General features: G+C 42.4%; 2 protein-coding genes and 1 long non-coding RNA gene across 5 annotated transcripts; 1 reads left to right on the forward strand and 2 right to left on the reverse strand.

The window, feature by feature from the left end:
- Positions 1–237: 237 nt before the first annotated feature.
- On the forward strand, positions 238–5,755 carry LOC112876772 (casein kinase 1-like protein 10). Of its 2 annotated transcripts, none has more exons than XM_025940950.1 (16): positions 238–954; positions 1,092–1,189; positions 1,304–1,428; positions 1,502–1,561; positions 1,713–1,782; positions 1,873–2,021; positions 2,413–2,508; positions 2,668–2,738; positions 3,324–3,385; positions 3,500–3,563; positions 3,652–3,736; positions 3,817–3,943; positions 4,051–4,127; positions 4,237–4,297; positions 4,383–4,516; positions 4,974–5,755. In XM_025940950.1, exons 5-16 carry the CDS (start codon positions 1,764–1,766, stop codon positions 5,298–5,300), a joined length of 1,272 nt encoding a protein of 423 aa, XP_025796735.1. In that variant the 5' UTR covers positions 238–954; positions 1,092–1,189; positions 1,304–1,428; positions 1,502–1,561; positions 1,713–1,763; the 3' UTR covers positions 5,301–5,755. The 2 variants fall into 2 exon arrangements, with proteins under 2 accessions (XP_025796735.1, XP_025796734.1); XM_025940949.1 differs by having other exon boundaries at positions 1,521–1,561.
- On the reverse strand, positions 3,442–5,091 carry LOC112876775. Of its 2 annotated transcripts, XR_003225367.1 has the most exons (4): positions 4,953–5,091; positions 3,952–4,008; positions 3,835–3,873; positions 3,442–3,680 (listed from the first exon to the last, which is right to left on the reverse strand). It is a non-coding gene; the product is annotated as an uncharacterized LOC112876775 (long non-coding RNA). The 2 variants fall into 2 exon arrangements; XR_003225366.1 differs by lacking the exon at positions 3,442–3,680 and having other exon boundaries at positions 3,733–3,873.
- A 367-nt stretch (positions 5,756–6,122) lies between the features above and the next one.
- On the reverse strand, positions 6,123–10,029 carry LOC112876773 (vacuolar protein sorting-associated protein 2 homolog 3). Its single transcript, XM_025940951.1, has 11 exons — positions 9,858–10,029; positions 9,583–9,627; positions 8,899–8,933; positions 8,542–8,592; positions 8,351–8,455; positions 8,195–8,266; positions 7,894–7,965; positions 7,686–7,766; positions 7,509–7,544; positions 7,269–7,324; positions 6,123–6,575 (listed from the first exon to the last, which is right to left on the reverse strand). Exons 1-11 carry the CDS (start codon positions 9,889–9,891, stop codon positions 6,524–6,526), a joined length of 639 nt encoding a protein of 212 aa, XP_025796736.1. The 5' UTR covers positions 9,892–10,029; the 3' UTR covers positions 6,123–6,523.
- Positions 10,030–10,944: the final 915 nt, after the last annotated feature.

The following is a 10,944-nucleotide window of genomic DNA, read 5'->3' on the forward strand; positions in this document are numbered from 1 at the left end:
GATCAGCGGTCGAGACCATATCCTTACGTTGGAGGTAGGTCTATTCGTCAGACATGTGACTGCGAGGTGAGCTATCGCTGAGAAGACGGTCACCTTGGTCGCCGGATCCACCACCCGGTACGTACCCTGCCTCCACCCGCTGCATGGCTCCCATGCTCTGTTTCGGTTCCTGGTCCACCGGTTGTTAAACCGTCGCCCCAGGCTGCCGGCGTCCCCACCGCTGATCGTCTCCGCCGCCAATCTTCCCTGCCGCCACCAACTCCCTTTCTAAGTCCGACAGACATCATGTTCCCCGGCAGCCCCTCTCCTCTGACTCCCGCAGCTATCACTGTCATGAGCTCGGAGGAGGAAGAAGAACGGTACGCGCGGTGATAATGATGGAGCCTCTTTTCTACCCTACATTGCCTCCACTGGGGCGCGCGATAAATAGACTCCCCCGCGTTGGACGGTCTCCGCAGGGGATCGCGTCGGCTAGTCGGTTGCAGTATACGGTATACTAGGTCGGTACGTACTTCGTATTTCCATATATGCATAAACCTCCCCGCAACTTCTCTTCCCAAAAGAAACCCTTCGTTCCAACTGGCCTATCTTCTTTCTTTAGCTTCCCCCGTCTCGCGCGCCACCGCATGCGGCAGCCGGCAGCGACTCCCACAGTGTTCCCTTCGACCTTCCCTCCCTCATCGCCTCCGCGCTCGAACAGCCTGGAGGCCTAATAACCTGGTTTTCCGGGGACCCGGAGCCGAAAAAGGACTGCCACCAACCGCTCGCTTTCCCGCACCTCCCCCCACCTCTCGCCCCCTCCCTCCCTCCAGTTGCAGGATCAGCATCGATGCGATTCGACCGCGGCCGCGCATCCGGTGCGGAGGTCTGCAATTGGGGGGAGGAGGCTCCGCTCCGCCGCCGGAACCGCTGCGAGCGAGTTTGATTTCCTGCTGCTGGCTCTTAATCCCACGGGTACGTTCTCCTTGTTCTCCGCATTTCATCAGCGCGGCCCCCTCCACCGCTGGGAAACGTTGCTGTGCTTGTGGGCGTCGGTGATGCTAATGGAAGATGGTTCGGGGTTCGTTTTCTGTGTGGTTTTCACTTTTCAGGGAGCGATTTGGTGTTGCTCGGCATTACTGTTTGATGGCAGACGGCAGTGCTGCTTCTCTGAGGAGGCATTGTGGCAATAGGCAGCTTCGTTGAACAGGTAAACCGCAAAAATCTCTGTTGTGCAAGGGAAATTTTGCGGATTATAATCGAAGAGCTTTCGTTATGGTTGCAATTTTCTTTTCCTTTGATTTGTGTTTCTCTGGGGCTGCAGCAATCCATTCGCAGGAGGAATTAGAACAGATCAAAGAGGAGGGCTGATCATGGAGCATGTGATTGGAGGGAAGTACAAGCTTGGGAGGAAGATTGGGAGTGGATCCTTCGGGGAGCTATATCTCGGTACATTTTACGTGTTCTATGACGCAAAATGGTTGCGATCTGTTAACCAGGAATCCATTTTTATTCTTTTTAGTCTGGCTTTCTTGGTTCAGGTGTTAATATACAGAATGGAGAGGAAGTGGGAATAAAATTGGTACGTGCACGTCTGCTTGTAATGTGTACACCGTTTGCATTTAAGTATTTAACATAACATTTACCTTCTCCAGAATCCGGATATGTCCTTTTAAACTTGAGTTAAAATGTTTGGTTCAAAGTCTTACAATGTATTCGGTTTGATCTGTCAGGAGCCTGTGAAAACTAAACACCCACAACTGCATTATGAATCTAAAGTGTATATGCTATTGCAGGGTGGAAGTAAGTGAATTGTATTTATATCTTTTGTTTACAGCAATCTGTGCTCAAACCTAAAAATCTCTTATTTATTCACAATTTTTTTAAAAATAGATGGTATTCCACACCTGAAGTGGTATGGTGTCGAGGGGGAGTACAATGTTATGGTCATAGATCTTCTTGGCCCAAGCTTGGAAGACTTGTTTAACTGCTGCAACAGGAAACTTTCAATGAAAACAGTGCTTATGCTTGCTGATCAACTGGTGAGTTTATTTGCTCCATATTTGATCTTGCGCTGAACTACAAGAGTTAGGAAGCAAGTACAACTTATGGAGTTTGATATCAACTAAGTAATTGCTAGGAACCATATGTTCAGAATACTACTGAGTATTCTAACATAAATGTTCCCTTTTTGGAGTTAATTTCAAAGTATTAGATAATAATCAGTGGTACAAATCAAACGAATTTCACGAACACCACATAATACTATTACTGTATTTTGTTTGATGTTAGCATGATTAGAATGATTATTTAAGTTTTTTTTCTTTGTGAAGGAGGAGAATGAGATTTTTTTGTACTATATGTTCCCTTTGGAAGACGCGATTTTGTATTTTCACTGATACTTAATTACTGAGTATTGCCTCTTTTATTTAGATAAATCGAGTGGAATACATGCATTCCAAGGGATTTATTCACCGTGACATCAAACCAGACAACTTCCTTATGGGCTTAGGCCGGAAAGCTAATCAGGTTTTGCCTTATAATGCTCATTTTGTCTGATTTTGTTGTTTTTAGCATAAACTGAACATTGTAATGAGTTCTCTAATATCAATAAAGTTCCAAAACTTACCCCCAAGATTCTTATTCATCAATTAATACATAATGAGATGTATCCTTTTTATTCTGCAGGTCTATATAATTGATTATGGGCTTGCTAAAAAATACAAGGACCTTCAGACTCATAAACATATCCCTTACAGGTGAAGCATATTAGTTGATCAAGTTTTGACTTGGAATTGAGACTGGATTTTGTTGTATCAAGAAGTTCTTCTGATAAATTGCAAGTACATAAGCAAAACTGGGATGTGGAAATTTCTAAGCACTCACCTCTGTGTTGTCACATCTTCCTACATTTTGTTTCAGAGATACTTCCTAATGGTACACCATTGGGACAATGGACAACCCAATATAGGGTATATGTGGATCTAATGTAGTCCCTGATCATGGTGTAGAGCAGCACATAAACTAAACGTCATTTTATCTTTGCATTGTTTACATGTAAACTTCCGAAATAAAATGATAGATAACTCAAGGTGTCCCTGTCCAGTTGCGCCATGATGTTGTGTGTTATCGTACATCTTCTTCAAGAATAACTTTTGACACGAAAGGCTCGCAAGTCTTCTAGTTTTACATTACATGCAAATATGTAATCCCTTTTCTGTAACATTTTACTGGCTAGGGTCCTGGGCTCCAATTTAATCGATATCTTGGATATAAAGAGAACTTTTTACATTTTTGTTATTAGTTGTTTTTGGGGGTAAATGATCAGTTAATTTTTTCCGCAGGGAGAACAAAAATCTGACTGGAACAGCACGTTATGCCAGTGTGAATACTCATCTTGGAATAGGTGAGTAAAATAAGTAAACCCTGCCTCACACAGCTCGGCCACTTGATATATATCTATTAAAAGAAGGGAAAAACATTGTATCGTATTTCATACACCAGTATATATTTCACCCAGAACAAAGCAGAAGAGATGATCTGGAGTCTGTTGGATATCTTCTGCTATATTTTTTAAGAGGAAGGTTTGGCCTGAACCTGTCTACTTTACTATATAACCCATTTTACCAACATCCCAAATGCGTACTTGACATGCTCTATTGTTATGCTTAGCCTCCCATGGCAGGGTCTTAAAGCTGGAACTAAGAAACAAAAGTATGACAAAATTAGTGAAAAAAAAATGCTTACCTCAGCGGAGGTACTGAACTTTGCCAACATGAAGTTTGTAATTCTGTTATGGTAACTCTTGCATGCATTTGAACAAATTGTATCGACCAGGTTTTGTGCAAATCTTACCCTTCGGAGTTCATCTCATATTTCCACTATTGTCGCTCCCTGCGATTTGAAGACAGGCCAGATTACTCTTTTCTTAAGAAGCTCTTTCGTGATGTATTTATCCGCGAAGGTACATACCTTCTTTCTTCTGAGTACCTAATGTGACCAGCTTGTTATTCTCGTCCATTCCATGATCTGTGTTAGGAAACTGGGTCTCATTATTGACCAACATTGTAGGATACCAATTCGATTATGTATTTGACTGGACTGCACTCAAGTACCCTCAAATGAGTTCTAACAATAAGCTTGTTCAAGTATGTCGCTTTAGCTATCTCTTTGTATTTTTTTGGTCTACATTATTGGTGAGCTACTATTGTTTTTTCGTTTCACAAAAGAGAAAATGGCATTATGTTTTTCATACAGCAACCTAGTGCAAGAATAACTGGAGCTGGACCATCTGGCGAGAGAACAGACAAACCATCAGGTGTGTCTCCTTGTAGTTGGTTGCATTTGGTCTGTCGCTATATGAAACACTGAGTAATTTGCATAATTAACTTCTTTTTTGCCAGTGGGACAAGAGATACGGGATAGATTCACTGGTGCTGTTGAGGCATTTGCCAGGAGAAATCCAGGCTCTGGTCGCCATGGAGAACATTCCAGGCACAAAAGCCATGCAGATTCCTTTGGAACATCTAACGAAGCAGTAAGTGTCCCATTTAGCTGTGGTAGCTAGTAAACACGAATGGACAGTTACACTGTTTTAAAATGAAAAACATGTGGAAGTCCAGATTCCCGTAAATGGAAAAACGGGTCCAACAAATGGAAAAGAACAAAAATGTTTTGCTGAAAGGCTTTCGAGTAACTGAGGTCAATTGACAGGAGAGTATGATAATCTTTTCACAGAAACTTGACAGAATGTTCTATCTGTATGACTTCTAAAGACGAGCCCGCTATTGCTCCTTCTCATTTGATTATTACATACAATAGAGGATACTAATCAGCTGAGAATTCTTAGCATAGATACTAGATGGATGATGGACATTATTTTTCTATGTTTACACAGAGCATACAAAAATTCTAGCTTGTATATTTGTTTCTCACCGTAATACACCAGATCTGATGGAAACAGAAGAACTCACCATGTCTCACACCTGTACCAGGTTGCCGACTCGGAGAAAACGCGCATCCTGTCCCGGGGCGGGAGCTCGTCGAAAATGCCCGCGGGTCCGTCCAGCCGGCCAACCTCGTCGGGGGACTGCAGCGGCGACCAGAACCGCCGGTGGGTCTCGGGCAGCAGCGGCGGCAGCGGGCGCCCGTCCACCGCGCAGAGGCTCCAACCCTCGGGAGGCGCCGAGAACAGCAGGTCGTCCCCTCGCTCCCCCGTGTCCCGGAACGCGGCGCCGGGGAGAGGTGGCTCCGGCTCGCGGGACAACACGACGTTCCGGAGCCTCGAGCGCCTCTCCATCAGCACGAGCCGGAGGAAGTGACCCACCGATCGGCCACCGACGGATTCTCAAAGTGAAAGGCGGGTTCTTTCGTTCTTCGCACGGTGAACCGCCGGTTGGCGTTGGGATCGTTGCTCGTTGCAGGCTTGCAGCTGAAACGAATCAGCAAATGGATGTGAGGAGCTGCAGCAAAATACTAGGCCTGGAAGCACGGGGCCTGGAAACTCGTTACAGGGCTGCCGTGCATATGCTCTCTCCAAACCCCCAACATATGTGAACCATCCTAGGAGAAAAGGAAAAACAACTCCAAAGTATAACGCAATCCTGTTTGACGGCAAAGCTTCACACTGTTGTTCGCTTCAGATTCTGCCGTTTGGGGGACAGTTTTTCTGAAGTATTGAGGGACAGTTTTCTGAAGTATTGACAAGAACCAAGTGTATAACTATACAAGCATCTTGGTTAACTTCGTTAAGTTTTTCATGAGATTAAAATTATTAGTAGCGGGCTCTTCTACAATTACAATGATGTATGTGTTTCTATCCGACGAGCAGGATTGGGAACATAATCGCGCCCTGTGATGGACACCGTCTCCCGTACCCAAAACATGGGGCAATTGCGGGGAAAGGCATCTCCACGTGTACTTGTGCCTGCATGACTTATCTTAACCATTCATTCATCTCACATGATATCGATCCAACCGTTGAATTTCTCACTCACCTACCATGATTCCCTCACCTACCTATGATTCATCTCCCCGTTGATTTTAAGATGAATGATCCAGGTAAACCATGCGGTCAAAAGTACATGTGAAAAATCCATGTTCGGCAATTGTGCTTGAAACGCCTGGGACGGCAAAGCAAGCAGTGAAACAAAAAACTCTGTCGAGGTCAACCGCTAATAAGTTACATTTTGACGCTTAAAAAACTCGAGCAATCATTGTTGTGAGGTTCTACTTCTTTACACTATCAAAAACAAAATGCCATCATGTTGAATGATCAGAAACAAAAGGCGAAGATGTAAAATTTCGAATTTCCTTTACACGATTACATAAGTTGCTCTGAATCAAGTATCATGTCACCGTTAACGCTCCACAGCCCCATCTTCTGCAAGATAGCAAGTATGGCTGTGTGGCAGCTCATCGATTCATCGAGAAACTTGGGGCTGGGATCATCTTCCATCCAATATTTACAAAATCACAATGCCTTATGAATGTCTAACGAGGATATGGACTCTGCGTAGAGAGAAGGATGCAAACAGGTACCCTCCTATGGATTTTTTAAAGCAGCCAGCCTTTTCTCTAGTTCCTCCAGCTCTGAACTGCAAATAAGAGGACCAAAGCATTTTTTAAAGTTTATCTCAAAGGTACCACAATGTTCAGTAACATGGCAACATATATTAGGAATTGTAAAGATGCAGAAGATATAGGAGAGCAATTGTAAGCCAATCAGATTCATGAAAAACTACATAGAATAGTGTTTGCCTAGATCAGCGCATGCCACCATTTCTGCTCAAAAGTTAGTTTAAGTAAACAATGTGAAATCCTACATCAGACACTGTGCTTGCTCCAATTAAGATATGTAGAGCAAATATGGCGAATACAATCAAAGCATAAGTTCCAAAACGTCGGCATTCTTCTTCACAGTTTGAATATGACTAAATAAGTTGTATCTATCAGACCACAATAATACAGGCAGGGGTGTTCAACTGGTTTCTTCCAAACTTATGTGACTAATGGGACTAATTTTGGGCGTCCAGCAGCGTTGCCCAAACTGGTTACTGGTCAACCCGCCATTAAACACCCCAACATACAGTGGATATTACTCTTGGAAATCTCTTAATCATTTCAAGTAAAGGTGAAACAACTCAGGTACTTAAATGCCATCCTGATTTTTTTGGTCATAGTGATTTCAAGTGGGAAAAAACAGTAATCACAGAAAGAGGAGTGGGCGAAAGCAAAAAAAAAAAAGAACAAGAAACTATATAAAATTGTTGATCAAGGATAGATCATACCTTTCATCAACCTGAACCTTCTTTCCGGCAATTTTTCCTTTAGGAGCTGAGGACAACTGCAAGGAAGAAAAAGTATAGAAGAGGTTTAGATCAAAGGAATAGAGTATGGAAAGCTCTCTCCATTTTTAAATATATGATGTTTAGGACAAGCTAATTATCTCACTTTTTAACTAATTATATCTAGTGCTAAACGTCATATAAAAGACGGAGGAGTAAGATTGTGCTAGAATCTTCAACTACCTGTGAGGCAATGTCAACACCAATCTCATCCAGAACCTAAATGGCATTGACAACAAATAGAATGGATGAATAATTTGCTTAAAAGAAGAAACAAAATGAATAATTCAAAAGCAAAGCGTAGGGCTTATGAAAGAAAAATATTTCAGATAGATGCTCTGAAAATAGACATCAAATGACCTGATTAGCAAGTTCTTCAGTCTCTTCCTCAGCCTGATCATCGTCTAAGACGTCGTCAATTGAATCAGACATCATCTCATTCTACACAATGCATAAGATTAGTCAGTGCATACCATCACATGCAAGCACACACCACATTGACGAGAACGTAAAATCATGTAAGATTGCGAGAAATCATTCTAATAAGCTCTGAAGAAAGTTTGCATACTGTCATATCCATTTGTGCTGACTGCTTTTGGAATTCTTTCATTATATTCATCTGCTTTTCAGGTGCCATTTGCTGCAAAATAAATAAGAAAATATAAATTCAATGGAACACATATGTTTGATTGTTGAAAGTAACACTGTACAGACTAGTAGAAATAACAAATGAAATGAAGTTATTATCCTGAGAAATGGAGGTCACAAGTGAAAGATACTCTGTTAGTTCCAGTATGAAATGCACCCATGATTTTTCCAAATATAAATATATGAAATGTCTCATGCGCAAAAGTTCTGTACGATGTTACCTTATTAAGAGCTCCCATTGCTTTGCTTGCACTTTGTAAACCAGTAGCCACTGAAGTGTTGGCATGCATTGCCTAAGGGCACGGTTCACCACCAAAATCAGAAAAATGACATTACTATGCATGTGGGAGAAAGCAAAATGGAGAAGGAAATGTCACCTGAGTATGTGTTGCAATCCCTCGAATCTGAGCTCGGCTACCTTGCAAATTAGAAATCTGCTGCCTTAACCTGATCAGCTGACGGGCTAGAATTTTTGTTGCTGCCTGCCGAAGCGAAGGAAATAATTTGAACCTTAATGTATAATCTTGAGAAAAATTACTGAGCTAAGACTGAACATAAGAGTAGGAACCTCATTGCCAGTTTTTGCTGTCCTTTTAATTTCAGCAACTAGCTTCTTCTCCTGTTATTGAAAAAAAAGGACTATAAATCTGTTGTTGCTTAATTCAACTGTATCAACAAAATCGAATAGTGGGAACACATAATGGAAAGGCAATGGATGTTAAACTGAGTATAATATATTTCTAGATCCAATATGATGCAGAAATAATCTAAAGCAAAGGAACATACAGAGCTTCCTAAGCATATATTTCAGCTTAATAAGCCTGTTGAACATGAAGTATGAACACATGAGGAAATTCACAAATCAACAAAATATATAAGGATACTTTTGATTAATCAGACCAGTGATGCGATTGAATTATCATACCTCTTGTTGTAATGACGTGATATCCCTCTCAATCCCTGCAGACGAGACACCTCAGGCAATAAATAACCATACAGCCAGCATAGCTCTTAACTTTGAGAAAACAAGGAGGGGGGGGGGGGGGGCACTATTGCTCAAGAGGGTTCAGGAAACCACATACTGATACAGGATATCATTTTCTTCATGTTTTAAGCTTACTCTCAAGTTCTCGAAATTATATTTTTTTCAAACAAATAAACTCACGAAAAAAGGGCACTGGGCATTTTTGGTACACATGTAGCGCTGCCAATGTTAGAACATCTAATTTCTATAATTTGCTCAAAATAAGGGTGCTGAAAGTTTCAAAGCAGCAATTACTGTTGACAGTGAACAATCGACCACCAAGAACAAGCGTTTCTGCGCAGCTCGCATAATTGCATTAGATGCAAAGTGAACTCATTACATGTAGTTCTGGATGCTCTAGGTAAGCACACAACCATATAGCGTGCGAGACAAAAAAAAAACAATTATTATTATATGGTATATCTGGTATAAGCGCGCAGCTAGAGACGGGCCTATTACGACTCCTCTCGTAGGAGCGAATTTTAGGCTGAGATTAAAAACAAACCCTCACTGACATGGTCAGGATTCGGAGGGTTTTCTCGACCGGGAAGCCGGCGGTCGAGTATTTAGAGACGGACCCATTACCTCGCGTGGCATTCGTCAGGTCTCGCTTGCTGCTCCGCATCACCTCTGCACAACCAGAAACAGAATCAGAGACCGGAAGGCTGAGGGTCAAGTCGCGCCGCGCTAGCCAAGGGCGCGCAGGTTCGATCCAAGCGAACAGGTCGATTGGGATTCGCCGCACGCAGCGGCGACCAACCGAAAGCAAGCGCGATCGCGGAGGGGATCGCGGCAGCTGAGGCCGAATTCGATCGAATTCCGGTCGAGAAGCAGGGGAAGGGAAGGGGGGTGGATCGTACCTCGCGGCGTTGGCTTCTTCGCGAAGGGATTCATCGCTGACTTGCCTCCGTGTGTTCGTCTTCGTGGTCGCCGGGAGGAACCGCACCGAGGACCCGCGTACGCGTGTGAGGATGCTTTTATTGATTTTTTTTTCCCGGCCCCTTTCGTGGTACGCTGGCAGTTGAGCACCTCCTGCAAGTAATCACCTGGTTTTGTTCCTTTTGCTAACTGGGTACCTCGGGCATGGGTTTTGCTCACATTTGCCATGGGTGAATCTGGAACTTTCAGAGTTTTGACACAGGGAAAGCACAGCCGGCACCTAGTATGCCAGTAATTCGTGGGCTAAGGCACGTTTGTTTTCCTAGGAATGCACGTAGAAAATCTAGCCTACAAAGAAAAAAAAGTAATATAGGGGGCTGTTTATTTTTTCGTGTTTGCCTCACCTTAGCCATGCAATGCAGAAAAATATTAGATAGTATTAAACTTACTTTGCTTGGCCATCTAATAAAACTTGCCGGCCCGACCAAGCCACTTTTGGCTCGCTCATGAAGATACAAAACATGCAAACACAAGCCTTGAGGTGGCCTTGACACTCTCTAAATATCCTGCTAGTTTATATCTTCACTCGAAAAAGTAAGACCATCCTTACCGTAGAACAAAACAAACTCCATACTATATAACTGGTACAATGGAGAGAAAAAACTATAAATTAAAGCATATTCTAAAATTTTTCTCTTGAAGTATGGATAACTTAGACTATGCATTGTGGTGGAACACACATGTTGGCGATTATTGGCATTAATCATGATTAAGTGATGTGCATTTCCAACGGACCTTGCTATATTTTAGCATATGGGAGTAAAAACTTTTGTATTACTTAGTCAAGAAAGAAGTATTTTTATACTGTGATTAGATGGAAGAAAGTGAATCGAAAAGATATAGACAACAATTGATCATGGTATTATATGAAACAAGTCATAGCAGAGAAGAGTACTTCACATCTTACTAATTTCATTTCAACATTATAGAAGGTAATGGACCAAGTGGAGAGCTAAAGCAGTATAGTAGCAGATAAAATATACATCATGCATTTCATTTGCTAAGGAG

Source organism: Panicum hallii, chromosome 9 (assembly GCF_002211085.1).
Source record: "Panicum hallii strain FIL2 chromosome 9, PHallii_v3.1, whole genome shotgun sequence".
Classification (NCBI taxonomy): domain Eukaryota; kingdom Viridiplantae; phylum Streptophyta; class Magnoliopsida; order Poales; family Poaceae; genus Panicum; species Panicum hallii.

Bases quoted from the DNA above. Each gene is read 5' to 3' on its own strand.
- LOC112876773 (XM_025940951.1), bottom strand. From the start codon at position 9,891: ATGAATCCCTTCGCGAAGAAGCCAACGCCGCGAG. The intron at 8,267-8,350 runs GTGACATTTCCT...CCGTGCCCTTAG, and splicing joins GGATTGCAACACATACTCAG to GCAATGCATGCCAACACTTC. The intron at 7,966-8,194 runs GTAACATCGTAC...TTTATTTTGCAG, and splicing joins CAATGGGAGCTCTTAATAAG to CAAATGGCACCTGAAAAGCA.
- LOC112876772 (XM_025940949.1), top strand. From the start codon at position 1,353: ATGGAGCATGTGATTGGAGGGAAGTACAAGCTTGGGAGGAAGATTGGG. The intron at 4,298-4,382 runs GTGTGTCTCCTT...CTTTTTTGCCAG, and splicing joins GAGAACAGACAAACCATCAG to TGGGACAAGAGATACGGGAT. The intron at 4,517-4,973 runs GTAAGTGTCCCA...CACCTGTACCAG, and splicing joins TTGGAACATCTAACGAAGCA to GTTGCCGACTCGGAGAAAAC.